The 27,593-nt window shown below is 38.8% G+C and overlaps 1 protein-coding gene across 1 annotated transcript; it reads right to left on the minus strand.

Annotated features, from left to right (window-relative positions):
- Positions 1 to 244: 244 nt before the first annotated feature.
- On the minus strand, positions 245 to 27,448 carry LOC125246415 (macrophage mannose receptor 1-like). Its single transcript, XM_048157356.1, has 6 exons — positions 27,398 to 27,448; positions 24,542 to 24,591; positions 18,515 to 18,877; positions 12,417 to 12,758; positions 10,150 to 10,241; positions 245 to 887 (listed from the first exon to the last, which is right to left on the minus strand). Exons 1-6 carry the CDS (start codon positions 27,418 to 27,420, stop codon positions 795 to 797), a joined length of 963 nt encoding a protein of 320 aa, XP_048013313.1. The 5' UTR covers positions 27,421 to 27,448; the 3' UTR covers positions 245 to 794.
- Positions 27,449 to 27,593: the final 145 nt, after the last annotated feature.

The raw sequence follows: 27,593 nt of genomic DNA on the forward strand, positions 1-27,593 counted from the left end.
CTTGAACTGTGATGAACTTTTAATCAAAAAGATTCTAAAGATTTGGTCTTCTGCAGCACTTCAAAAAAGTTACACTCTTCATTAAAAAGAAATAAATTAACTTTTGTCAGGAGGCCTAAAGTACATTGTTATATATGTGTTTCTTTGTGTGTAGTATGCATAAGGGACTTGGTATTAAAGATGCTTTAGTGATTTATGCATTTTTATTTGATTTATTTATGCATACAGAAAATGATCTTTAACAACATTACTAGCCATTTTATTAGAACAGATAATAAAGAAAAAAATAAACAAAATTTTTATTAATATATCTGTACAGTAAATTTTCAAACTAAAAAGTGTTTTGTTACTAGCATATCAAAGTGATTTTTATTAGGAAACAGAATGAAACCCCCTACTGTTCAATTAAATCAAAGCTGTACTGAAATTAAACTTAAAGTGAATAATTAAATTTTATTATGGATTAAGCCATATCTTAAGATTGTTGAAAGAGTTTATAATATATCATTATCATACACCAATATATGCTTTATGTGTACTGTAGAATTCACAGAATTATAAAAATTTTAATGTGTACTAAAGCTGAAAATGTCAATCTTCTGAGAACACAGCTGGAGTCAAAGTGAGCCAGGACCACCTCTGTTGCCCCCTCAAACTAAGTGCATTAGAGGAGAGTGTTTTATCATGTGTTTAAAATTAAAGAGAGCAGAAAGTCCATAATTTCTTGCAAATCCCAATAAATTGATAAATCAACTTACAATTGTATAACTTTTAATTGTATCACTTCCCTTTTTTCAAGCATCTGAAAACACATTTCCATTTGGCTGAACTCTCCATGCCACTCTTGTTTCCTTTTCTAGCCCCGATTCCTTCAGCTTCTGCTTGATCTAAAGAACAGAAATGGTATTTTATTATGGAGTACTGCTGGTAGTCACACTCTCTCTGCCTGTGCTAAGAGTAAATGGCATTTTCCACATAACAGGGCTTGAAACCTTTAAAGGTACACTATGTAATTTTTGGTGCTCTAGCGGTTAATAAACAAAACTGCATGTTTTGTGGAAGAACATTGAGCAGGAGCTACTTCTCTCTGTTTATGCATATGACAAGTCATGCAGGTACTGGGCTACTCCGCAGCGTTTGGCAGCCCGCTCTGTCTAAAATAGTCAGAACATAAACACTTGTTACGTACATACCATAGTGATTCAGACAAAAGACAAAAACACAGTTTCGAAGATGAATTAATGTTGTACTCGCTCATTATATACATTTTCTATATTTTGAACATAGGTTACATAGTGTACCTTTAATAAAACTTTATTATTATTGTTATAATTTTTTTTAACAAATTGTCATTTAATGGAGTTGCTTAACCTTCAAAAAAATGTTTCAACCTCATATTACACAAGTTATTACATGAGTTATTTTGGTATCACTTTACAATAAGAGTACACTAATATGCATTAATGATTGCATCAGCAACAAATAAACCCTACTATTTTCTGAGGTTTGCAATTTTTAGCTCTGTTACTAAAATGAACCTATAAATACAGTCTAAATCTTTAAAACTCTGAAATGTGTTATTATTTTCTAGCACTAAACATCAAGATAGACAACATTTATAAAATAAAATGTCAAAACTGGTTGCAGGATTGAAATAAAAACCCTAAATGAAGCTGTCACTCAGCTAGTTTATGACTAAATAATGGTTTGTAGTTATTGCTAACTTTACAAACTGCCTCTTGCAGTAGTTTAGGTAAAAGGGATGAGCTTGACCAACCAAACAATTCCTTTTTAATTATTATTAACTTTGACAATTACTGTAACTGAACACTCCCTACCTGGCATGACTGATCACTGCCATTAAATAACTGCTTGTTGACACATTACTTTAACTTGGTTTCAGGAGAAAGGAGTATGACAATCTTTGTTACTAGTCTATGGAAGAGCTTGGTGCCATCTTATCTAGGAACCCTTATTTCCACCTTGCAAACTTTTCCATCTTTGCTTGGAAAGACCTGCTTAATAATTCCCATTGGTCATTTATTTCTTTTGGCTTGGCTATCTTTGAGGGGCACAATGCTACTTGAACCCACATTGGGTTGGTCAGATTGCCACTTCCTACATGTCTGTAGTAAAAACAGATACTGTTTCCTCCATCTATCCCAGAATATGTTAACTAGATGTTAGACTTGTCACCATTGACACTGGAAAAGATCCTTGGTTCCAAAGTCAATAGCAGGAGTGACAGGGGTACACAATTTCTGTGTCATGGAAGGTGTGAGGAGAAACTGGTTATTTGGATCAGTAGACACCTAGGCCTGTACATATCCAGTCTGAACCCTAACACTAAGCTATCTGCTGAATGTGGAGGTGGACACAAAGTTTTTGGCAAGGGACACAGTGAAATATTATGATGATTTCAATTTTCTTAAACCTTTTTTCAATAATATCCAGAAAGTAGTCATCTTCAATGGACAGAACAGTCATCTTCAATGCTCTCAATGAAAAATGCAGAACAGTTAGTTCATGCGTTCATGACCTCAAGGCTAGATTACTGTAACACTCTACTGGGTGGTTGTTCCTCCAGCTTGATAAATAAACTACAGCTTGTACAAAATGCAGCAGCTAGAGTTCTTACTAGAACTAGGAAGTATGACCATATTAGCCCAGTTCTGTCATCACTGCATTGGCTTCCTGTTAAACATCTTATAGATAAAATCTTGCTAATTACTTACAAAGCACTAAATGGTTCAGCTCCCCAGTACCTAAGCGAGCTCTTAATGCATTATAGTCCTTCACGTTTATTGCAATCTCAGAATTCAGGCCAGCTGATAATACCTAGAATATCAATATCAACCGCAGCCGGTAGATCCTTCTCCTATTTGGCACCTAAACTTTGGAACAATCTTCCTAGCATTGTTCAGGAAGCAGACACACTCTGTCAGTTTAAATCTAGACTAAAAACGCATCTCTTTAACCTGGCATACACATAACACATTATCAATTTATATTTTTAAATCCGTTAAAGGATTATTAGGCTGCATAAATTATGTCAGCCGGAACCGGGAACACTTACTATAACACCAGATGTACTCGTTACATCAGAAGAAGAATGGCATCTACGTTAATATTAGTCTTTCTGTTTATCCCGAGGTTTACCGTAGTCAACCAGATCCGGGCCGTATCCAGCTGAGACCAAAGACCGGCACCATGACACGACCACAACACAGCCCTGAAATATCAGCAGAGATCGAGTCAACTAGATCATCCATTGTGAAGACATCATCACCCGACAGCCAGTGCCACAGTTCCTCAACAAACCGTCCATACCGGCATGATGAAGACGATCCTTAACTGGACACGACCACAACGCAGCCCTGAAATATCAGCAGCGATTGAGTCAACTAGATCATCCATTGTGAAGGCCTCATCGACATGACAGCCACGACACAGTTCCTCAACAAACCGTCCATACCGGTGTGATGAATACGATCCTCAACTGGATGGAACTGAAATAAATACTTTGAATGTTGCAATCCTCCATTTCCTCCCTTTTCTCTCCATTTTAACACCTATTTGCCACCTGTTTGCCACTTGATGTCACCTGTTGGAGTTTGAGTTCCTTGCCGCTGTTGCCTTTGGCTTGCTTAGTTGGGAACACTTGACATTTGACTTGACATTTGATATTCAACAGTATTCTTGACATTTATTCAACAGTGCTTTGATCTGCCTGCATTGACACTATTCTTTAAAGGAACACTCCACTTTTTTTGAAAATAGGCTCATTTTCCAACTCCCCTAGAGTTAAACAGTTGAGTTTTACCGTTTTCGAATCCATTCAGCCGATCTCTGGGTCTGGCGGTACCACTTTTAGCATAGCTTAGCATAGTTCATTGAATCTGATTAGACCATTAGCATCTCGCTTAAAAATGACCAAAGAGTTTTGATATTTTTCCTGTTTAAAACTTGACTCTTCTGTAGTTAAATTGTGTACTAAGACAGATGGAAAATGGAAAGTTGTGATTTTCGAGGCCGATATGACTAGGAACTATACTCTCATTCCGGCGTAATAATCAAGGAACTTTGCTGCCCTACCATGGCTGCAGCAGGCGCAATGATATTACGCACCGCCTGTGACCCCCTGCTTGCACAGGGAGCGTGCCTTGTAACCATGGAGACGTTTGTGAGAGGCGCTGCAAACTAATGTGCATATTACCATCATAATACAATCAGAATTTAATTAATAAATCGTTTGACCGGACCCAACTGTTATATTGTTACGGTGTATGGTACTGGAGAGATGAGACGTATACGGATATCCACAGAATAGAGAATTTAATCCAAAGAAGGAGAGTAACACCATTACACACTTTGAATAACAAATAAGAACAGACAAGGAGTGAAGGGAGTGAGTCCAATATAAAGGGAGTGCTAACGAGGAAGTCCAGGTGATGATGGTCTGTGATGATGGGGAGATGACGAGGGAAGTGAGTGCAGGTGTGGAGAACAGGAGGATCATGGGAAATTGAGTTCAGGAAGACAAGGGATCTGTGACATATATATAGTTTATATATTTAGATTATATGTGTTTGCGTACATGGTATCAGGAAGCAACGTATACCCACATGACGACAGGGAGGTGATGGCGGTGCGTAAATCGAGTTACCCCTCCCACTTCTGCTAGTTTTACTGAGATGTCTTGTCCCGTGCGGATTGGCCAATTAATATTACAGACGTCCTGAGGTAAAAATTACTTTACTCCACATCCCCATGTAAAACTAATCCCGTCCGAATAGGGCTTTAGACTGTTCATTCTTCCGTTCCACTACATTTTAGCCACATTTGCGCAGTGGTGTCCGGGTATTACACTGGATAAACTAATAAAGCGGAGTAGTGACCTGGCAAGTATCTTCATTCACCAACTTGCAACACAGATCGCCTTGCTAAAACACACATGCGTGGGAAATGCGGAATGGATAAAAATAACTCTGAAAATAAAAGAGGACTTGGATAAGCCCATTAATGGCATGTTTAAGTCATGCTCTATGTTTTATTTCCTATTTCCATATTGTGAACAATAAATGTGTCTCATTTTAATTTGCTTGTTACACAATGGAGCCTAACTTATTGTAATAATCATTTGACTTAGCCTACTGTTACACAGCATTATTCCTTGGCATCCTAAACATACTAAACTGCACTTTTTAAATTGTTTGTGTGCGGGAGGTATGCTATTACGTCGTGTGCAGAGTGATGTTAACATTTAAGCTAGCTGGTGAGAGAAAATGGCGCTATCAAAGAGTCTAAAGAGGAAAGTTGACAGCGAAAATAGGGCATACAAAGAAGAATGGAAAGACAACTATGCATTCATCTTAACTACTTTTGTGAATGCAAAGCTGGTGTGTCTTATCTGCAACAAAGTTGTCGTTGTTTTCAAATAATATAACACCGTGTCCACACCAGATGCGAGCGGCACAATGTGACGCGTCAAAAGATAATAGAACCCATTTTAATCAGTGATATTGTCTACTGGATGCGGCACGGTGTGACGCGAGTCACGCGACACAACACATTCCTGACAGTGAACGGATTCCCTGTTATATTTCTGACATAGTCCAAGTGCTTTGCAAAGGTATCAAAACAATGTGGCTGCGGGCGCGGGCCAGATATTATTGCTGGTGGGTTTTGACCCGCGGGCCGCTTATTGCCGACCACTGCTCTATGGGCTTCAGAAAATCTTCACACCTGGAGGGTGTTAGTGTCATAGGCTACGTTCAGACTGTCACTCAAAATCTGATTTTTGTGCATATCCAATTGAAATTGGATCAGATTTAGCAAGTATGAACGGCCAAAAATCACATTTTTACAAATCAATTTCAAGCTACATTCACATGTGGTTTGAAATCCTATTCAAATCGCATTTCTGGAAGTCCATTACAGTCTGACCACTCTGATTGGACTTTGCGTGGTTTATGTGACTTTCTCATGCCAAATAAAACGTTAATGTAAGACGTTACAGGAAACATGCTGAAAGTCGCTGCAGAAACAAGTGTGTGCTGATGTAAAGTGCTGGGCGAGCAGAATAACAATATAACAGACATGTTTTTAAATGCTGTAATGCTGTAGTCCAGCGCAGCAGCTGCACAACATCATTGCCATAGAAACCAATGCAGATATTCCGGGAAAAGGGAATAAATCGAATCGAATTACAAATAATCGAATTTGGACTGACACTGTGAACGTATCCATAGCGTCCCATAGTGTCAGCCACTTATCCAGCGCCTTGTTCCCTACTCAGGGAACCAGGGTGACATTTGTAACCAAGACGTTTATTAATAACTACTATAAAACAACATTTGGTCTCAAACTAGCTGTATAATTAAAATTAATTAATAATAATTTTTACTTTTTACTACAATCAATTAACATCAAATCAATATATTATATCAAAATGATAACGTTGCCTTTCAGTTGGTCACTCTCAACATAATGTCAGATGACAGATGAATTGGGATCTCTGTCAGTGTTGCATTGGCCAGTTCCCCTTTGGGCTTCAGCACTAAAAGAGAGCATTTTTCCATTGAAGAGCTTGCATGGGTCTGAGCTTGTCTTTTCATAGATGATATTCAACCCATGTGTTTCTGGATGCGGTAGTTTCCTGTCCTCATTGACAGCCACGATCGCTGTCTCACATGCCTGGGTATAAGCATGCTGAGATAGTGTTCATGGGTGGTTTATGTTTTTGTATGAGAACATAACTACGTCAGCACGCCGGTCGATTCTTCTTTCTCTGGAAAGCTTGAGTCCCCTCTGCTGTTGGCCAGCCGCTGCTTGTGTGTAAAAGCACAGCTACAGGTCTGCTCGACACTCTGGGAGACCGAGGAGATCAGCGAGAGCTGGGCAAAATTCGGACATCCTGCGGAAAAAAAAACCTCTGGCACAGCCTGCTCTACTGTGTCCGTCGCAGGAAGATGACGGCACCCATCACAGCCGCCGTTAGGCAGGCAGCCTAAAGATGGCTGGAGCTGTTCTCCCCTCTCCCCCTCCCCTCTTTGAAACTATTCTGCCACTGGCCCCACAGCCAGCTGCACCCAGATTCTCGACAAAGAGCAGTTCCTCTATCTATGGGTCTCAAGAGGGCACAGAAAGCAGTGGGAGGCGAAAAATCTCACCACTCTTCTCTTCTGTCACAAGTGGGCAGCAGTGGGTGATTCGAGAGCATGAACAAGTCTACATACGCACCCTCTGCCCAACTGTGGAACCAGGTAGCGTTGCACCGCACACTCAGACCCCGATTCGGGCCACCTCTGAAAGAGAGCCCCCCCGAGCCGGGTCCCTGTGTTCCACCTCACTGCCCCACTGCGGGTACGTCTGTAGTTCCCTTGGTCCTGCTTTCACGGTCTCCGAGAGTCTGGTTAGTGCTCACCAGTCCCTCTCGCTGGCTCCTTCAGATCATCAGACTCGGCTATGCAACTCAGTGCACCCACCGTCCCCCCAAGTTCAGAGGCGTCCAGTTCACTTCAGTGAAGACTGTCGATGCCCCTGTCTTGCTAACGGAGATTGCAGTTCTACTGGCGAAGAACACAATCGACCCAGTCCCTCCAGCCGATATTAAGGCGGAGTTTTACATCCCCTACATTGTGCCCAAGAAAAGTGGTGGATTATGACCAATCTTGGACCTGCGAGTTTTGAACAGAGCCTTATACAAGCTACTGTTCAGAAACGAATTTCACGCATCACCAGTGTTGGGGAAGCTACTCTGAAACTGTAGTTTGACAAGCTACAAGCTACTCATAAATTAAAGTAGTTAAACTACTGTCAAGCTGCCCTTTTGAAAAAGTAGTTAGCTACACTACAAGTTACTATCAAAAAGTAGATAGCTACATTGAAACTACTTTGATTTTTTTTTTTTTTTTTAAATGACATAGCTTATTACAAATAACTGGATAACTGTTCATGAAGAATGTTTAAGCAAGATGTTTGGGGTTTAAAACAAAGCAATGCACTACAATTATGATTTCAAAGCGTACTGTTTTATTTTGTAAACTATATGAAAAGATACAATACTCAAATGTAGCCTATATCTCACACTGACTCTCTTTGCATGCTTTATATATAATACATTCAGAATTTTAATATAAATTTTGTTTTTCACGCTATGAAAGGACCGACGACCAATTGCACTCTGCAGTTTCAGAAGTGATTTCTACATATAAATGCAGGATTCATGCTCAAAATTGCTACCATAACCACCATAAACACGGGACAAAAATATGCAATAATAAGAATAAGAATAAGAAATGTAAATGCAGAATAGAAAAATATTATAATTTTTGTATCAATATTTTTGAAATTCTATTCCAATTATTTGTAAAATTACTTAATCTTAAATGTCTCACTATACATTGCTATTCTTATTATGGTGGAGCCGTTGTTTACACATTACATCTGCACTTTACTATAGCACCCTCACTGATTTCAGAGGCACCCTCAATGATTTGATTCTGGAACCGGACCTGCACGTAAACCGAAGTGGAACTTAAATTGGATACACAGAAAAATGCAGGTTAAACTCACAGCACATGCAGTTATAAAGCTTTGAGACGCGAATCATGTGCTTCTCGCGTGAACATTCTTATACCCGAGCAACCGTTTTTATTAGATCAGCCTTTGCCGTGTGATAAGCGCACTAAGCTATATCGCGATTTTGTTTTCTGTTCAGTTGACGGATGCTTTGTCCTTTACATAATCATCAGGCGATCTCTTCTCAATGAACTGCCGATGAACTGATAAAGCCGCAAGATGCGTTATAGCCTATAACAATAGATGGCGGTAATGCACAATTTTAGTACGTGATCTGAAGACGCTGAAGACGAACTCGTCAGAATGCAAAACGGATTGTAGCTTGTAGCTTTTGGTCGCGCTACACTGATACTTGCTGGAAAATGTAGTTAACTACTAGAAAAGCTACACTGTTTTAAAAGTAACTGAACTACATACAAGCTATTGAAAAATGTAGTTAAACTAGTAGCGCCGCTACATGTAGTCAACTACTCCCCAACACTGCGCATCACGCATCCTCAACTATCGCGACGGCTGGCTCAAACTAGCACAGTCCCGAGATCAGTTATTCGAACACAGAGACTTTGTGCTCAGTCACCTCAGCCAGTTGGGTCTTCAGGTCAACTGGGAAAAGAGCAAACTCTTGTCAGTGCAGAGGATCTCTTTTCTCTGTATGGAATTGGATTTGGTCGAACGGACAGCATGCCTCTCAGAGGAATGTGCCCGGTCAGTGCTGAACTGCTTGAACACGTTCAAAGGCAGGACAGCGGTCCCACTGAAATTCTTTCAGAGGCTCCTGGGGCATATGGCAGCCGCAGCGGAAGTAACACCGCACGGTTTGCTTCATATGAGACTACTTCAGCATTGGTTTCACAGCGGAGTCCTGAGATGGGCGTGGCACTCATTGAGTGGAAATCACACCCGCCTGTCGCGAGTGGGCCCAACTGTCATACGCAGGGCACTGGAAGGTGGCAGCACCTGTGGTGCTTTGGTAGGGATCCCAATTCATCTGAGAGGGAACGTCTTGGTTACATATATAAACCTCACGTCATGTCCCGTCGCCACAGCTGCTGTACCGCTGGTGGGGTGCCGGGTGCCAACTTCGGCTCCTCTCCTCAGTGAAAACCTGATATGCGCTTGCACCTACTGCTAATTTATAGCTGCACTGTGATGCAGAGTAGCTGAATGCAATCACATGCCAAAGTGCATTGGCTCGTTTTAGTTACACTCAAAGTAGATTGGTCTCTCTAGCAAGATCCCAATTCATCGGTCATCCGCCGTGACGTCTCCATTCCCACCTTCAGGGAAAAAGGATTACATATGTAACCAAGACAATATTTGGATTGTTGTATAAAGGAGGTGAAGACCCCTGACGTAGGACAGGCCACACTCACCATTCGCTGATAATTTGAAGGAGAAGATACAGGTATTCAATGTGTTTTATGATTGGCTAATTTTATGTTGGATAGTAACATAGGATGTGTGCCACTAATGCTTCATGGCACACTAAATTGTACAATATTTGTGAAATTACAGAAACTACATATTCTCCATTATCTGTTTCAGCACAAATTGTTTAATACTTACCCACTGTAAGATAACCTTCATCACTGTAGGGTCATTTACATTCTGACCACTTTTCACATTCACCTTCACTCTCACAATCTGTTTCTTTGTACCTGTTAAGATATAACAAATATAATAATAAAATTATATATATATAGAAGTTAGTACACCCCTCACATTTTTGTAAATATTTAATTATAAAATCAGAAAATTATTTTATTATACAATTGTATTATATTATAAATATACTTTTCATGTGACAACACTGAAGAAATGACACTTTTCTACAAATTAAATTAGTGAGTGTACAGCTTGTATAACCGTGTAAATTTGCTGTCCCCTCAAAGTAACTCAACACACAGCCATTAATATCTAAACTGCTGGCCACAAAAGTGAGTACACCCCTAAGTGAAAATGTCCTAATTGGGCCCAATTAGGCATTTTCTCTCCCGGTGTCATGTGACTCATAGTTAATTTATGTAAGTGGGGATAGCAAAATAAAGTAAACTGTGACATATTATACCCAAAAATTCTTCATTCAGTGAACTACCAGTAAAATTTATAAAAATTTGGAACCAAAAATTATTCAGACACTTTGACCTGACCATGTTTTGCTTACCGGGGTGGTTCATTGTGATTTCACTTTTTTAAGTTTAGTTAGTGTGTAATGTTGCTGTTTGAGCATAAATAGTATCTGCAAAGTTACAGCGCTGAAAGTTCAATGCAAACGGAGATATTTTCTTTTAAAGTTATCGTAGTTTAATGCCTACAAAAACAACCAGTTTGGACTACAACAAGCTTCTTTCCAGGATGGTGAACCCTGCAAAACACAGCCCCTGGGAACACGCAACAAAGTGGGCGAGGCCATGTCGCGCAGCATAATGAAAGTGGAAGAGTTGTGTACACCGGACACGAGCGACACATCAAAAGATAATATAACCCATTATAATAATAATCAGTGATATTTTCTACACTGGATGTGCCGCTGAAGACAGCTTCCAGAATCTACACGAGTTCAATGCTGGATTTGCACAAAGGCTATTACTGAAAGATGGAGCAGTTCCCACTTTAAAAGCAGAAGCTGCTGTTTATCGGCCCCAAAGTACATTTTATTATTTGTACATGTCTTTTAAATGTATAGTTCTGTTGCTATTTTTTGGTTGCATCAAGGACTTAAACAACGACCAATGCGTTTTTGCTTCGCTAGCCAGTTAGCTAAATTCTTGCATACTTCAACAAACACCTACAAACGTCTATGTTCATAGACAAACAGTTGTTCATGCTATAAATTAAACGCTACCTTTACAAAAATGCTACTACTCAGTCATGTATTCGGCTACAGTAAAGCTTTAATCAGGATAAAACCGTATATTGAAAGCTAACAAACAGCAGTGACAGCATATCTAAACACTTTGACACAAATACAAAATGAAATACCATTCATAAACGTCCTTTAAAAGCCACAATTGCAGAGGTTCTGCTTGACCCTCTTCATCTGGGTCTGATTCAGGCTCAATTTGATACGGCAATATAGATGCCATTATTTACATTTCCACTGAAGCAAAAGTAACAACGAATGGTAAGGTGCGTGGCGTTTCCGGACTCTTCAGCGAATCACGATACACTGGGCCAGCTAACCAATCTGAGCACATTGCGTATTTCGGAGGGAGTGACTTCATAGAAGCAGGAAGTCAAACGAGCCGTTCAAAAGAAAATGGAAACAGAGGTGTAGAATAAAGGTAAAATATATGAAAAACACAGCTTTTTTAAAAAAAAAACGAAGCATTAAGACATGTTAAACTGCGCCCCAAAAACACAATCAAGCCTAGGACAAAAACACTGAACCATCCCTTTAAGTGTTATCTGACATAATTAAGATTCATTTTATAAACTATAGTGAATAAACTGTATTAATGAATAAAATGTGCAAGGTGTCTGAATAAATTTTGGTTTGACTGTGCGTGTGTGTGTGTTCTTGTATACATGGTTTATTATCTTGTATACAAATGTGTATAATGACATGAACCAAATGGCTTAAAAAACATACTAAACAGTGTTTTTTTTTTTTTTTATTAAAAAATGCAGACAGTTTTCTGTGATGGGTAGGTTTAGGGGTAGTGGTAGTGTAGGGGGATAGAATATACAGTTTGTACAGTATAAAACCATTCCGCCTATGGGGAGTCCCCATAAACCACATATACAAGTGTGTGTGTTATGCAGTCCAGTAAGAGTATTAGGAACACTGAAATTAAGTAAAAACACAATCAGTAGCTAAGGATCAGACTTACGTTGCATGCAGAGGAAAGGAAGGTCATTTGAGCAGAGCTGGTAATGGATCATACCATCAGGATCTGAAACACCACAAGGATTTTCCAACGTAACCACGTCAGGTTGTGCTGTCAGCCAGGTAAGGGAGGAAGTGGAGACATTTGTTGCATCTGACCATTTCCACTTGTCTCTAAACAGACCAAGCCAAGCACTCGGATGTGATTTCATCATCTCAGTTATTTGGTCTTCCTCACTTTGACTCGAAATGATGGCCATATCTGTGTAATAATGTCTGCAGTAGCTCTGAGCCTCCTGCCAGGTTTTGGCATCGCTAACGAAAACAAACCTGTTTGTTCTGTTCTCTGTAATAAGAGTTGATTAAATTACTTGTTGTTTTACACAGAGTAAATTTTATAAAGTACATTTGTCAGTGCTGTGGCTAGATTGTAGCAGTGCTGTTTGGTAAGAAGTAATGATCATCTGTTTGTGAATAAATCCCTTAAATCTCTAAGAGTTCCAACCAGGGGCGTCAAGGAGGAAAAAAGGGACTGTGTACAGGGGCCTGACAGGCACTGGTTATGTCAGTTATGTTTTAAGTGAACATAAACTGCTGAAAAAAGAATAATAGATGTAATAGTGTAATAGATTTGTGCGTTAGGACTTAAAATGACAACGGCATAATTTAAGTACTTGTATCTATGTTTTTAATGTGAATCCAGCAACAAAAGAAAAAGAGAAAATCTCCCACTGCTCTTGACTGGATAACTTTTGTAGCTTTAATAAGAACCAGTGTATATTTCATTCATACAGTGAAGACTATGCAGTTTTATTTTTATATTTGATTATTCAATTTCTTACTCTGTCATTTTAAATGTTGACAAAATGTGGAATTCACATTTTGTCACATTCGCTCTGGAGGCTGGTAAGGGCGTGGCTAAGGGGATAGGGAGCCTCCAGAGCAGTGCCATGGCGGATCGGGCAGTTCGGGGCCATGGCGGGTCAGGCAGTTCGGGGGGCCATGGCGGGTCAGATAGTTCAGGCTCCCAGAGTGGCGCCGGTAGCTCAGGGGGCCATGGTGGTGCAGCCTCTGTGGCCTCGGCTCCTATGGCCACAGGTATATGGCCCGCCCAAAAAAAATTATTGGGAGGAGCTACACGTCTCTGAGCTGGAGCGGGGTCTGGAGCAGGCTCACAGGCTGGAGCAGAGTCTGTAGTGGACTCAGTGACTGGAGCAGAGTCTAGAACTGACTCAGGGACTGGAGCGGAGTCTGCGGTTGACTTGGGGACTAGAGCCCTCTCTGGACTCGGGACGGGAACTGGAGCCCTCTCTGGACACGGAACGAAGGAGAGAGTCGCCTCTGGACTCGGGTAAGGGATGGGAACCATCACTGGACTGAGGTCACGGACTGGATCCTGGGTGAGGAAGAGATGCAGAGCCATGGCGGCAGCCATCTTGACCGAGGTCTCAGGCGTGGCCGCAGCCATCTTGACCGAGGGCTCAGGCGTGGTGGCGGCCATCTTGACTGAGGGCTCAGGTGTGACGGCCATCTTGCGACGAGGCTCAGGGATGGTGGCCATCTTGCGACGAGGCTCTGGGATGGCGGCCATCCTCATCACTGCACTGAGGACTTGGGGATTTGCTGGAGGATAGCAATAGATGGATCCCCAGAGGCGGTCCTCAGCCAGGATGGTGTTGTTGTGGTCGGTTGTTCTGTCACGGTGCATGGTTATGGGAAACACACGCAGATGACACAAGGAAAGGACTTTAATGAATAAACGCAGGAGTTCAACATACATGGCACAACATAGACGTGATACAATGACGTTCTACATTGACGTGAAATAATGACGACAACCGACGGGTCATTACAAAACTCGGTATGTGTCATTGACACCTGAAGGTACTCAAAAATGTTTGAGACAAAATGTTATAATGAAATTTCAAAAATTGGCAATAGCTTTTGATTAACTTTAATAAAACTTGTCTTAATCGATTCCTTGGGTCATGCTGGGAAGATATCAATTTGGCCATAGTCAGCCAGACTTCCTGTCTGCCATTTTGATTCTCTTTAAAACTTCTATTTTTTTTCTTTTTTTTTCCCTTATATTGCATTTGTCCTAATGTTTTCATCTTTGTTCCTATTTTAATAACAAAGATAAAATAAGGCCTAAATGGTCTGTCATTCTTGTTTTCTTTTATGTCTTATTACCTTGTAAGACTTTTATTTTTTTAAATAGGCAAATTAGTTTGGCCGTTCTGCTCAGCAACTTGCTATCACAGTTCAGTTTTGTTAATTTAATTTTCATGGACTTTTAGTTTGTCGGTCATTAGTTTCCATTGCCATTTATTAACGAGCACACCTGTCTGTCTGTAGTCTAATGGCTGGCAGGGGTGTGAAGTAATAAATTACAAATACACACGTTACTGTAAGTAGTTTTTATCAGAAATTGTACTTTTCAAGTAGTTTAAAAATTGTGTACTTTCACTTGAGTACATTTTGTATCTGGACTTTTACTCCACTATTTTCCCTCTGTTTGTGGTTGTTACATGCAGGGCTTGACATTACATTTTTACTCTGTGGCTAGTGTTTTTTCAAAGTTATTAGCCACTCAGTATTTTCACTGGCCACAATTGACATCGATACCATGAGGGAAAACTGCCAAATAGATATTTTTAATATTATTATAATTTGGCAGCAGGTATATTAGGCTGACATATGGGTCCATTATACTGTTACATAGGCGTTTTCTTTCTCAACTGTTTACGTCCACTTAAAACATAACTGATTGCGTTTACATGAATACTCACCAAGACCGGCATTTGAACATTATTTTGTGTGTATTTGACTGTTTACATGCAATAAGCAGTGACAAATAACACAATTTAGTACTGAGAGGCAGTTTTATTTGGTGTGAGCACAAAATCTGTGGAAATTAGTAAAATTATGCGCAATATGAACAATCCCACGACGAAATTCAAGCCCTCTAACACCAACAATATTCATCCGGAGCAATTGAAACAAGTTAGTGAAGGGAGGCAGGTTTGTGTGTCAACTCGCTGTCAGAGAGATGAGAGAGCAAGAAAACGTCTCGGGTTACGAGTGTAACCCCTGTTCCCTGAGTAAGGGAACGAGACGCTACGTCGAATGACGTGATGGGAACCCATCACGTCATTCGACGTAGCGTCGATAGTTCCCACGAAAGGGAACACAGCTGGTATCGTGTATCTATTCTGCAGAAAATAAGTATTGGAAGCGTTTCAGATATTTCAGTATTGATATGTATTGAAAAATCTATATTTTTGACAACACTAAATTACACTTAGTTTATTATTTCAGATGCCTTTTTAAAAAAAGAAAAGAAAAAAAAAGTATATTATATATAAAATTCAACCCGCCAAAGTGACTAGTAGGAGTGACTGTGTTACATGCCACAGCTGAAATTCACCCATATTTGGCAGGTTGTTGGGTGTTAAAGGGATAGTTCACCCAAAAATGAAAATTTGATGTTTATTTGCTTACCCCCAGGGCATCCAAGATGTAGGTGACTTTGTTTCTTCAGTAGAAAACAAATGATGATTTTTAACTCTAATCATTGCTGTCTGTTAGCCGTATAATGCATGTCAATGGGAACTCCATCTATAAGAGTCAAAAAAACATGCACAGACAAATCCAAATTAAACCCGGGGGCTCCTGACGACAGACTGATTGATGTCCTAAGACACGAAATGATTGGTTTGTGCGAGAAACCGAGTATTTATATCATTTTGTACCTCTAATACACCACTATGTCCAACTGCCTGGCGCACGGCATCCGATGCGTGGGGTGTGTACATGCTCTGGCGTAGTTTAAAGGATTAGTCCACTTTCAAATAAAATTTTCCTGATAATTTACTCACCCCATGTCATCCAAGATGTTTATGTCTTTCTTTCTTCAGGTCGAAAAGAAATTAAGGTTTTTGATGAAAACATTCCAGGATTATTCTCCTAATAGTGGACTTCAATGGCCTCCAAATGGTTGAAGGTCAAAATTACAGTTTCAGTGCAGCTTCAAAGGGCTTTAAACAATACCAGATGAGGAATAAGGGTCTTATCTAGCAAAACGATCGGTCATTTTCTAAAAAAAATACAACTGTATATGCTTTATAAACACAAATGATCGCCTTGCACGTGCTTCCGCTTTCTGTATTCTTCTAAAAATCCTAAGCCTTCCCTATTCAACTTATGGAACGAACCAGTTCCGTTTTTTCCGTAAGTAGAATAGGGAAGGCGTAGGACATACAGCATAAGCTTTTTGAAGAATACGGAAAGCGGAAGCATGTGCAAGGCGATCATTTAAAAAGCATATACATTTGTATTTTTTTAGAAAATGACCGGTCATTTCACTAGATAAGACCCTTATTCCTTGTATGGTATTGTTTAAAGCCTGTTGAAGCTGCACTGACACTGTAATTTTGACCTTCAATCGTTTGGAGAGACCATTGAAGTCCACTATAAGGAGAATAATCCTTAATTTCTTTTCGACCGAAGAAAAAAAGACATAAACATCTCGGATGACATGGGGGTGAGTAAATTATCAGGAAAATTTTATTTGAAAGTGGACTAATCCTTTAAACTACGCCAGAGTGCGTACACACCTCACGCATCGGATGCCATGCGCACACCCAAGGCAGTTGGACATAGTGGTGTATTAGAGGTAAAAAATGATATAAATACTGTTCAGTTTCTCACACAAACCGATCGTTTCGTGTCTTAGGACATCAATGTGTCGTCACGAGCCGCAGGGTTTAATTTGGATTTGTCTGTTGTGTTTTTTTGACTCTTATAGATTGTGTTCCCATTGACTTGCATTATACGACTGACAGACTGCAACGGTTGGAATTAAAAATCATCATTTGTGTTCTACTGAAGAAACAAAGTCACCTACATCTTGGATGCCCTGGGGGTAAGCAAGATAAACATCACATTTTCATTTTTGGGTGAACTATCCCTTTAATGTCAAGCCCTGGTTACATGCTTGTTTTAATTTTATTTTTTATCCATCAACGTGATTAGATAGGGAAAGAGTAATTGGTCTTGAAACTCAAATCGAGCATATAAAACTTTAACCACAGCATTATATGGTGCCAACTGCTGTTAATCATGGCTGCTGCGGAAGCACATCTTTCACGCATCAATTCAATTGAGATTTCAGCTTCTTCCTCTAATATGAGGAATCATGTTAAGGCCATGTTCATAATGAGGGGAATTCCCACTCCCATTTAGGCTATTTACTTCAGCATATAGGTCTCTCTCTATTTTCGCGCAAGTGCACTTGCGCAAAAATATTTTTCAAGTTCAACTTTTTTGTTCCAGTCGGTTGTGGACACTGCTGATAGAGCAGCTTATTCGCAGAGACTGCTGCGGCCCCACAAAGAGATGTGCATTTGTTTTGGTTTGTTCGTTTGTTTTTTCATTTGAAAAAGTTTCCCTGTAAAGTTTCCATATTTATTGCAAAATTTTCCTTAAGGCAGGCATACACTGTGCGATTTTCGTCCGATTTTGAGCCGAATTCTGACTCGTGCGACTCTTTTTTGAGTCGGGACGATTTTCAGCTTTGTCGTGTGTCGTTTGTCGTGCAGTGATCGTGTAGTATACACGGGGAAACGAGTGGCGATAAACCTCTCCCAACTGGCAATCGCATGGTCGGATGAATTTCTGGCATTACAAATTATATCATCAGTATAACAATGTAAGTAAATAAAGTTGTGTAAAAGGTAGGGGATGATTCCCCCCTGTGCATTCACGTTTAAATTGTCACATATTCAGTGGAGTGGAATAACAGTGTAGTTTGTGTTAGCTCACTATCTTAGCCTATTTCAGTGAATTAGGTGAGGAAAACATACATTATTATTTAAATGGTGATGAGTGTACTGAAAGTAACTTTTTCATCTTCACACTACATTTTTTAGAAAGTAATGGTCCTTTTAATTGGGTATTTTTTTTTCAGTACTCTTTCCACCCCTACTGGTTGGTACTCAGAGATTCAAAGTTTAAGAATGATTTTTATGGTATGAAACTGCATTGTCAACATTGTGAACAATATTCACATTATTGGCATTTGCTTCTTTCATTTCTTACCATTGAAGCAAAAAAATGGAAATACTCCATTGCAGTCCATATCATTCCATATTTTACTCTCCTTCAAACCACATGCCTCATGTCCATCGTTGTTGTTTGGTTCTCCAGCTCTCCATTTCTGAAATGTAATGTTCTCATCCTGATAAGACCACCGCCAGCTATAAACGTCATTGTACAGTCCAACCCAAGCCATCTTAGCCATTTTATTAACTGTCTCTCGTAGATTTGCCCAGTCGTCATCATTTTGAACAGTGGCCAGGTCAATGTGATTCTCTCTGCAGTAAGCTTGTGCCTGGTACCAAGTCTTCTGTTCCTGGATTAGAACATATTGACGTGAAATGCCCCCAATAAATGAACAGAATCCTGTTGAGAAGAAAGTATTGAATGTTACAGTGAAATACACATGTGAACACTAAACCAGGGAGTATATCAGATTCATTTAATTTGAGTTAGAGCTAAACTCTGCAGGACAGTGGCCCTCCAGGAGCAGGATTGATTGGATTCTACCTGAGTGGGAACAAAATGCTGCATAATAGCATAATGGGAATATATCTGTAGTAACATGGTTATGACAAGCAGAGGGAATGGTGCGAGGCCGGTGGTGTGATTTCTAAACAGCCTGATTTTGCTGAGTTCAACATGTTCCTGGATCAACATTTTTGTTGATCCTGGAACGACATTCAAATCAACCAATCAGATTTGATGGACAAGTTTACAGATTATGTCAAGTTTAGGCTTAACATCATGAATTGGTGCTTCTACATCAGTGTTTTTCATCTATCATTTCCCTCAGATTTTTGGGATAACTTATGGGTAGGGTTAGGTTTAGGGGTAGGAATAGGGTTAAGACTAAATTTTCAGACTGGAATGTTGTTCCAGGATCAACAAAATATGTTGACCCAGGAACGCATCTAACTCAGCAAGATCAGGACGTGCCACAGCGTCACCTGCGCTTGGCACCGGTCTCGTATCTCTCACGGAGGAGCTCTGGAAGCATAGGAGGAGCAACGACAGTGAAGGACGAGAGAGGATTATTAGGTTTGTGTAGGCAGCAGATGTCCGTGAGGGTCTGCCGGCATTTTACTTTCGTTTTGTTGTTTTTTTGTTTATTTGAGGATTGTTATTAAAGTGTATTTAATGTTCGCTGTTTCCCGCCTCATTCTTCCTTCATCAACTAACCTTACTACAATGGTCTAAAGCCCTAATGGTGGCAAAGCAGCACCCATAAAGATCTGTGTCACAACATACTTATAAGTACACTCTTGCTGCAATCATGTCAGAATTTCTGCAAGGTGCACAAAAGGAAAGAGGGTTACATGAGTAAACTAGTCATTCGCTTTTGTAGGAAACTAAATAATAACACAATGGGAACAATACACCAGTGAACAACTAACAGGTCAGATTAGAACAACATAAAAAAATAAATAAATAATAATAATAAAACAAAATTCTTGTTAAGAAGCAGCCAAACCTATAAACATCTAGGTTTTAAAGGAACACTCCACTTTTTTGAAAATAGGCTCATTTTCCAACTCCCCTAGAATTAAACAGTTGAGTTTTACCGTTTTCGAATCCATTCAGCCAATCTCCAGGTCTGGCGGTACCAATTTTAGCATAGCTTAGCATAGTTCATTGAATCTGATTAGACCATTAGCATCTCTCTCAAAAATGACCAAAGAGTTTCAATATTTTTCCTATTTAAGACTTGACTCTTCTGTAGTTATATCGTGTACTAAGACCGACGGAAAATGAAAAGTTGCGATTTTCTAGGCCGATATGGCTAGGAACTATACTCTCATTCCGGCGTAATAATCAAGGAACTTTGCTGCGCAATGATATTACGCAGCGTATCTCACAAATGTCTCCATGGTTGCAAAACACGCTCCCTGTGCAAACAGGGGGTCACAGGCGGTGCGTAATATCATTGCGCCTGCTGCACCCATGGTACGGCAGCAAAGTTTCTTGATTATTACGCCAGAATGGAGTATAGTTCCTGGCCACATCGGCCTAGAAATAATTTATGTGGACATATTTTTGGGCTTCAAACTGTGGGACCACTGACATATACCCATTGCATCATTACGCAGCATTAAGTTCCTCTAAAAAAAATGTGCAGTGTAGGCTATTTTGGAAAAATCTTCCTTTGCCTCTTAATTTGATCAGTTTATTAAAAAAAACTACTTTTAAATGCTACAATTAACAGTTAAATATGAATATTACATTTTTTTTGTACTTTCACTAGTCATGTTCTGTTTAGTTTCATTATCTCTTGTTTATTGTAACTGTCATGTTCTGTTTCTATCTTCTTGAGTTCTCATTTGTTTATACAATGGTTTCTGATTAGTTTTACACCTGGGGTCTATTCTCCGTACGTCGCTAACTCAGTTAGCTGGATTTGATTGATGACAATTTGGCATGATCTTGGAACGTTCGGTTCTTTGACACTCATCCAGGACTTAGCAACAGGTTTGTAAGCTTAAACTAGGCTTATTTCATGTTAAACAGCATTAGATTGCATCTTTTTAAGTGGAGGTAATGCTTAAAGTCTGTTCCAGCCACTGCTACTTTCTTACAAGTGTACACTAATGTGAACCAGGGACTGTTGAAAAGACCAGCATATGCTGGTTAGGTATGTTTTGAAGCACAGAAGCTGGTTTGAGCTGGTTTATGCTGGTCTGTAGCTGGTTTAAGCTGGTCAAGGGCTGGTCCTAAGCAACTAATTCCAGCTCAGGACCAGCACTTGACCAGCTTAAACCAGCTTCTGTGCTTCAAAACATACCTAACCAGCATATGCTGTTTTTTTTTCAACAGGGAATAATGATTTAAAAATAAATTTGCAAATAATATTAATTATAATTTTGTGTAGTCTACCATAGACAAAGCCAGTTTTACTCGTTGACAGATTTATTTGTGAGGGAATAATTACCTAATAATTTTATTGGAGTCTTACACATGATCTGTGCCGTGCATTAATTTGAACCGCGACAGATATTATGGGAGTGCAGGAGATGCAGATAACTTGATCTTGACCCTTAAGAAACCTTAATTAATGCTGTCCCCTTACAAATCTGCTTCAATGGTAAAATTAAATGAAAATTACATTGTTTAAATAAAAATGTAAAGCCTGTACAAATAGCCTTCTAGAAATTGTGAATATAGGCCTAACCTAAATTATTGGGAATCATGTTAAAAAAAAGAAAGCACATTTCACTTAACTATTATATTTTTTATGTCGTTTTGGTTGCTTGGCTGTTTTCTTATAAGGGTCCAGAAATTCATCAAGTTGTCCCAGGTGAAAAAAAGTAAATTTCTATAATGTACTTACAGTTTTTCTCAATTGCTAAAACACTAAAACCCACTGGCTGAACAAAGTTCTCAGTTGCCTGACCTCATTTAGCTAATTGTGCAGTCTGTTTTCAATATCTTAAACCATTTCACATGGTAAAACACAATTTGCAGATCTGACTTTGACTTTTCAGCAAAACTCTAAACACATTCTCATTCTCAAAACACGTTCTGCACGTAATGCACACGTCATCCATACTGGTAAACACAAGTGGCAACAATCAAATACAAATAAAGAACACGTGTCATTGATTAAACACAACCACTCAAAATTGATGTAACCTTTTTCAAATGATATGACAGCCAGTATAAGCCAGTTCAGAGAGCAAACAGGTTGTTGAAGGTGGGAAGGAGAAAGTCTGAGAATGGATAGAAGAAACAATGTGAGAGGATGAGTGCTTATGTGAGGTGGGCGACAAGGAGGAGGAGGAGAGCAAGAAAGAGGAGGAGGAGGAGGAAGAAAAACAAAAAATGGCAAAGAGCAAAGAAGAGTAGTAATTTCTGAACAATTTTGAGCTACTGTGAACATGTTTTCGTTCATCAAAAGACAATGACGGAGAAATCTTATATATTATATTTGTTTTGAGATTAAATATTTACTTCTCTCTGAGAACAATATTTTTTCTGTTTTTTTGGTGTATTGTTTACTGACAGCTTGATGGTGTATACCATTTTGATCACTTTATTTATGATTTGAGAGCAGTGCTTGATTTTGAACACAGGTAAAACTGTTCTGAGGCAAAAGTTTCATTTTGCAAGAGGAGTCAGAGGTTTTGTAAATAGTGCTTGAAGATGAGGTTTTGTGTTTAATGGTTTCAGAAATTGTTTTAGCAATTGAGAAAAACTGTAAAGTGCTCTATTTTTGTGCACTAATTTTGTACTTAATACTAAAAATTCTTCTTTAGTACTTAGATAATCTTAAGAATATCTAAGTGTACTCAACTGCTATTTTGAGACGCCATAAAATATGAACTAAAATGTGTTTTTAAAGGGATAGTTCATCCAGAAATTAAAATTTGATGTTTATCTGCTTACCCCCAGGGCATCCAAGATGTAGGTGACTTTGTTTCTTCAGTAGAACACAAATGATGATTTTTAACTCCAACTGTTGCCGTCTGTCAGCCGTATAATGTGGGTCAATGAGAACTTCTTTTATGAGAGTAATAAAACTTGCATAGACAAATCCAAATTAAACCCTGCGGCTCATGACAACACAATGATGTCCTAAAACACAAAACAATCGGTTTGTGTCTTAGCATTCCCTTAGTGAGGTCTGATCACGCTCTGACAACGGAAGTGATCTCTCGCGCTTATACTTCAATGAGTGCTAGACATCACTTCCATTGTCAGAGCGCGATCAGACCTCACTAAGCGAATGCTGAACGCAGTTGGACATAGTGGTGTTTTAGACGTAAAAAATTATATAAATACTGTTCGGTTTCTCACACAAACCGATCGTTTCGTGTCTTAGGACATCAATATGTCGTCACGAGCCGCAGGGTTTAATTTGGATTTGTCTATGCAAGTTTTATTACTCTTATAAAAGAAGTTCTCATTGACCCACATTATACGGCTGACAGACCGCAACGGTTGGAGTTAAAAATCATCATTTGTGTTCTACTGAAGAAACAAAGTCACCTACATCTTGGATGCCCTCGGGGTAAGCAGATAAACATCACATTTTCATTTTTGGGTGAACTATCCCTTTAATATACTATCTCTGTATTTAAAAAATGTATTTAGATACCACTTCTAGTACATTTGAATCCATAGTGTACTACAAGTGGTCACTAAATATATTTTTTAAATACAAAAACACATTTTAGTTCATATTTTATGGTGAAGCAGAAGTACTATATTAAGTACAAAATTAGTGCGCAAAAATAGAGATTATAGACTAGTACTTTAAAGATAGTACTTTTTTTCACCTGGGGTTATATGATATGTTGGCTATATGATATCACTACATTGCCGTCTTGACACCAGCCAGCTGCTGCATTGCTAATCTTAGTTTCAAGTATTGATAAATCTGCCCTTTCTGAGTAACACAAGAACGCGTAGTAATCTCAGACAACTGAATCCAGATATTTTAATCCAATCCACAAATTCGTTTGAAGAACAAAATAAGCCAGAGTTCAGTTATCACAATTAGAAGATCTTGCATCTGTCAGATCATCTCAGATGTATTAAGAAAGGTAAGAAGAACGGACCGCTGTTCCCTGATCGTTGATGATAAATCTCAGTGTATTTAAGCCTTCTGTTTTCTTTGTTCTGTGTCCTGTGTTAACGTTTGTTCATGTGTAGTGTGCTTTGTATTTCTCTATGTTTGATTAAAGTCTTCTTAGATCTTCTATATGACATCTCTTTTTAGATTTGTCTAAACAATGGTTACGTGATACTATTCCATACAGTATGTCAGAGCAAAAAAAAAACAAAAAACTAGCAACAATAGACCTCTGAGAATGGATTGCGTGAAGGCTTAAATCTGGGATTCTAATTTATTTTTCCAAAGTTATTACACACACAGGTCTTTAAAGGGGTCTCAGAAAGTGAGGAGTGGCAAAAATGTATTCACTTTGCTCTCTTTGTCCTCACTCAGATTGTTTAAAACTCAAACCGATCCTCCCAAAAATAGCTGTACAAGTACACACACACAAAAACATTCTTAAAATGAGTACTCACCTGAGAAAAATAGCAAATGAAACAGCCTGTCCATTGTATGGAGCCTGAAACTATAGAGAAAACTAGAATTATGACAGTTAAATAAACAAGAGTATGAGTTTGTAAGTATAATATAATACAAAACTCCTGAACAACAGACAGAATAAATGAATCCTACACACATTTTATACATTTCGTTTCATGCAAATGCTGTTTTCTCAGATGTAAAATAGGCATGGAGATTAATTTCCATTTGAACTTTTGGACGTTTACTCTTCATTCAGAAATGTAAATCAATGCTTAGTAAGAATGCTGTTGCTCCATCAGTCTTTCGAAACCCATACAAGCTCCTGACATGCACTTTAATGGGTTATGAAAGCCTACAATACATTTCTGAACAGATATGCATGTGTTATATGTTACAAAAGATTGTTAAATGTTTTAAGTTCTGTTAGAGAACACAGAAACTATTAGGGCTGGACCAGAATATTAGATTATTCGAATATTCGTTTGGTGGGTTGGTATTCGATTTTCAATTTTGGGATTCGGTTTTTTTTGTTTGTTTTTTTTCTTTGTACACCTGGCATCCCCCTCATAAAACGGTTTACACTATAAGATCTGGCGAAATACAATACTGTATACAATACTGTATGTAGTCTGTAGAGACAGCTTCAGTTATCCCAAAGCCAGTCCCTGTCATCCCAGAGCCCGTCAAGCCAACTCTAATTGTCCCCGAGTCAGTCACGTCGGCAGATCGCTGTGCTGTTCAGACTACGTGACTTGCTATAAAGTCGTTGTGGCGTTTACACTACGTGACACTTCGTAAATGATCTGCAACAGGAGTTTACACACTACACGAGCTGATGACAACTGTCACCCAACGACTTTATTTGAAAATAGACGTTGGGAGGAAAAATAAATTTTGAATTAGAATTAAAATTAAAATAACAAAGTTTAAGACATTCTGGCTGACCTCCTAGAGTTAAGGTGACTGTTGTCACGTCATGCTTGTCACGTAACACACCACGGCCAGCTGGCCACACTGTACGACAGTTGATGACATGGTGAGAAAAGCGATACATCTATCTGATATTCTGATTCTCAAATATGTGCATCTGAGTGTTTTGTCATTTAAAAACCTATATAATGACCTTGATCTTAACCCTCTGGAGTCTGAGGCTGATTTGGGGCCCAGGAGAAGTTTTGACATGCCCTGACATTTGTGCTTTTTTCAGTTGTTCATAAACATATTAATGGAAAGTTGTCATTACACAGTATTCACCACAAACTAGGCTACCATAATATCTGAGCAACAAGTTGTCACAGAGTCAGTTCCCACCACTACCCTTTTGTGTCTGTCTGTGTCTGACACATGTATGTACATGTTTGTATTTTTGAAGGAATAACGTTTATGAGTGGTTATTGAAAAAAACTTAAGTCACTGAAATAAGGCCACAAAATAAATACAAAATATGTGTTCACAAGACTTCTGGGTATTGCAGGTTGTAGACTAGAATTTTTGCTTCAAAATAATGTAAAAATTATCCTGCCTACTCGTTCATATAAAACAATATATTGATTTAAATTTTGTAAGACACTTTTTGTCAAGACACAGTATGCATGGAGGTGTAAATCTTCACAGGATTTCTGCAGGTTTCATCAAATCTAATTTAATGCTTTTTAATGCCTCTTTAATGCCAATGTTTTTTTGTTTTTTTTAATGCCATATATATATGTCGGTAAATGTCGATAGATGATGTCATACGGCAATTAGAATATGCATCATGTCGCATTTGCATTCTGCCAAGTGTCAGCACTTTAGATTTGTTTGCTTCTCTGCTGCTACCCTTTTTGCTCACATAATGTATTTTAATACAGCCAAATTCCAAATAAAATTGTTTCATCTATATATTTTTCTGGTTTTGTTTGTAGACAACATGAAATGATGACTGAAACGTGGCCCATTCAGACTACATACAGGGCTCGACATTAAGCCTTGTCATTCACTTGTAAGAGTAAAACAGTTGCTTGTCCGAAAAAAAAAAAAAAAAAAAAAGGATTTTGGTGTAAATATGTGACCCGATCTGGCGAAATGAGTCGGAAGTCGCAACGTTCTATTTTAAGATATGGGCCGATAATGTGGAAAAACAATGAAAAAAATCGATTTTTTTAAGCTAATTTCAAAGAACAGACTTTCAAAAATAATCTCCCAAAGTTTCGTAGTCCAGATAATCGAGTAAAGGTATTTAAATGGCTATTAAATTTGACATGGTTTCACTAAATTAGCTGGAAATGAACTTCTCAACTCCTCTCGTCACTTATGAGCATTTCCCAGTATCCCCTGAAACGTCATTATCTCTGCTCTACAAATATGGTGTTACACGTTGTATAGAACCAATCAAAAAGCTGACCTAAACGCTGATTTTTAACAATGGGAAGCCCGGTTTCGACTGACAGGCACGCGATCGGTCCAGCCATCCTCCTGTCAGACTAGCGCGCCTTATAAAATAAAACTCCCATTTGCGTGTCTCTCTTTAAAAGCCAATAAAAATTGAATCCATATAGGTAGCACAAAAATTCTTTTTGCATACAAAACCAAAGACTTTAAACTTTAATATCAAGCCTCCAACATGCTTCTGTTGCGTTATTTTCACCCTCTAATGAGTCTGAGAAATATGCGTTTACAACAAAAATAGCACAGCAGCTAACTGAATACAAGTATGTATTTCACGTGCTCATAACTTCATGAAAAATGCACAGATCATAAAAATCGCACATCAATATTTAAAGCAGATTCTCAAGATTAAAATGAATCCAAAATCAATATAATATATTGCGTTGATCACAAGATATTACTCACGAAATGATTTAACATACTTGGCTAAAAACATGTCTATCATCTCTCCTGGATGCAGTGTGTATCCAATGATCCCGGACCCATCCATGTTCGTTTTCCAACGTGGAATAACACAAAATAGATATCATTTTAAAGCTTAGAATCTCATCTTTTTAATGCATCTAACCATTTTGAAAAACTCCTAACGAGTGCTGAGAAGCACCTCTAAACCGGAGT

Source organism: Megalobrama amblycephala, linkage group LG14 (assembly GCF_018812025.1).
Source record: "Megalobrama amblycephala isolate DHTTF-2021 linkage group LG14, ASM1881202v1, whole genome shotgun sequence".
Classification (NCBI taxonomy): domain Eukaryota; kingdom Metazoa; phylum Chordata; class Actinopteri; order Cypriniformes; family Xenocyprididae; genus Megalobrama; species Megalobrama amblycephala.

Bases quoted from the DNA above. Each gene is read 5' to 3' on its own strand.
- LOC125246415 (XM_048157356.1), bottom strand. From the start codon at position 27,420: ATGATAGACATGTTTTTAGCCAA. The intron at 18,878-24,541 runs GTGAGTACTCAT...TCTTCTCAACAG, and splicing joins TCATTTGCTATTTTTCTCAG to GATTCTGTTCATTTATTGGG. The intron at 10,242-12,416 runs GTAAGTCTGATC...ATATCTTAACAG, and splicing joins TCCTTTCCTCTGCATGCAAC to GTACAAAGAAACAGATTGTG.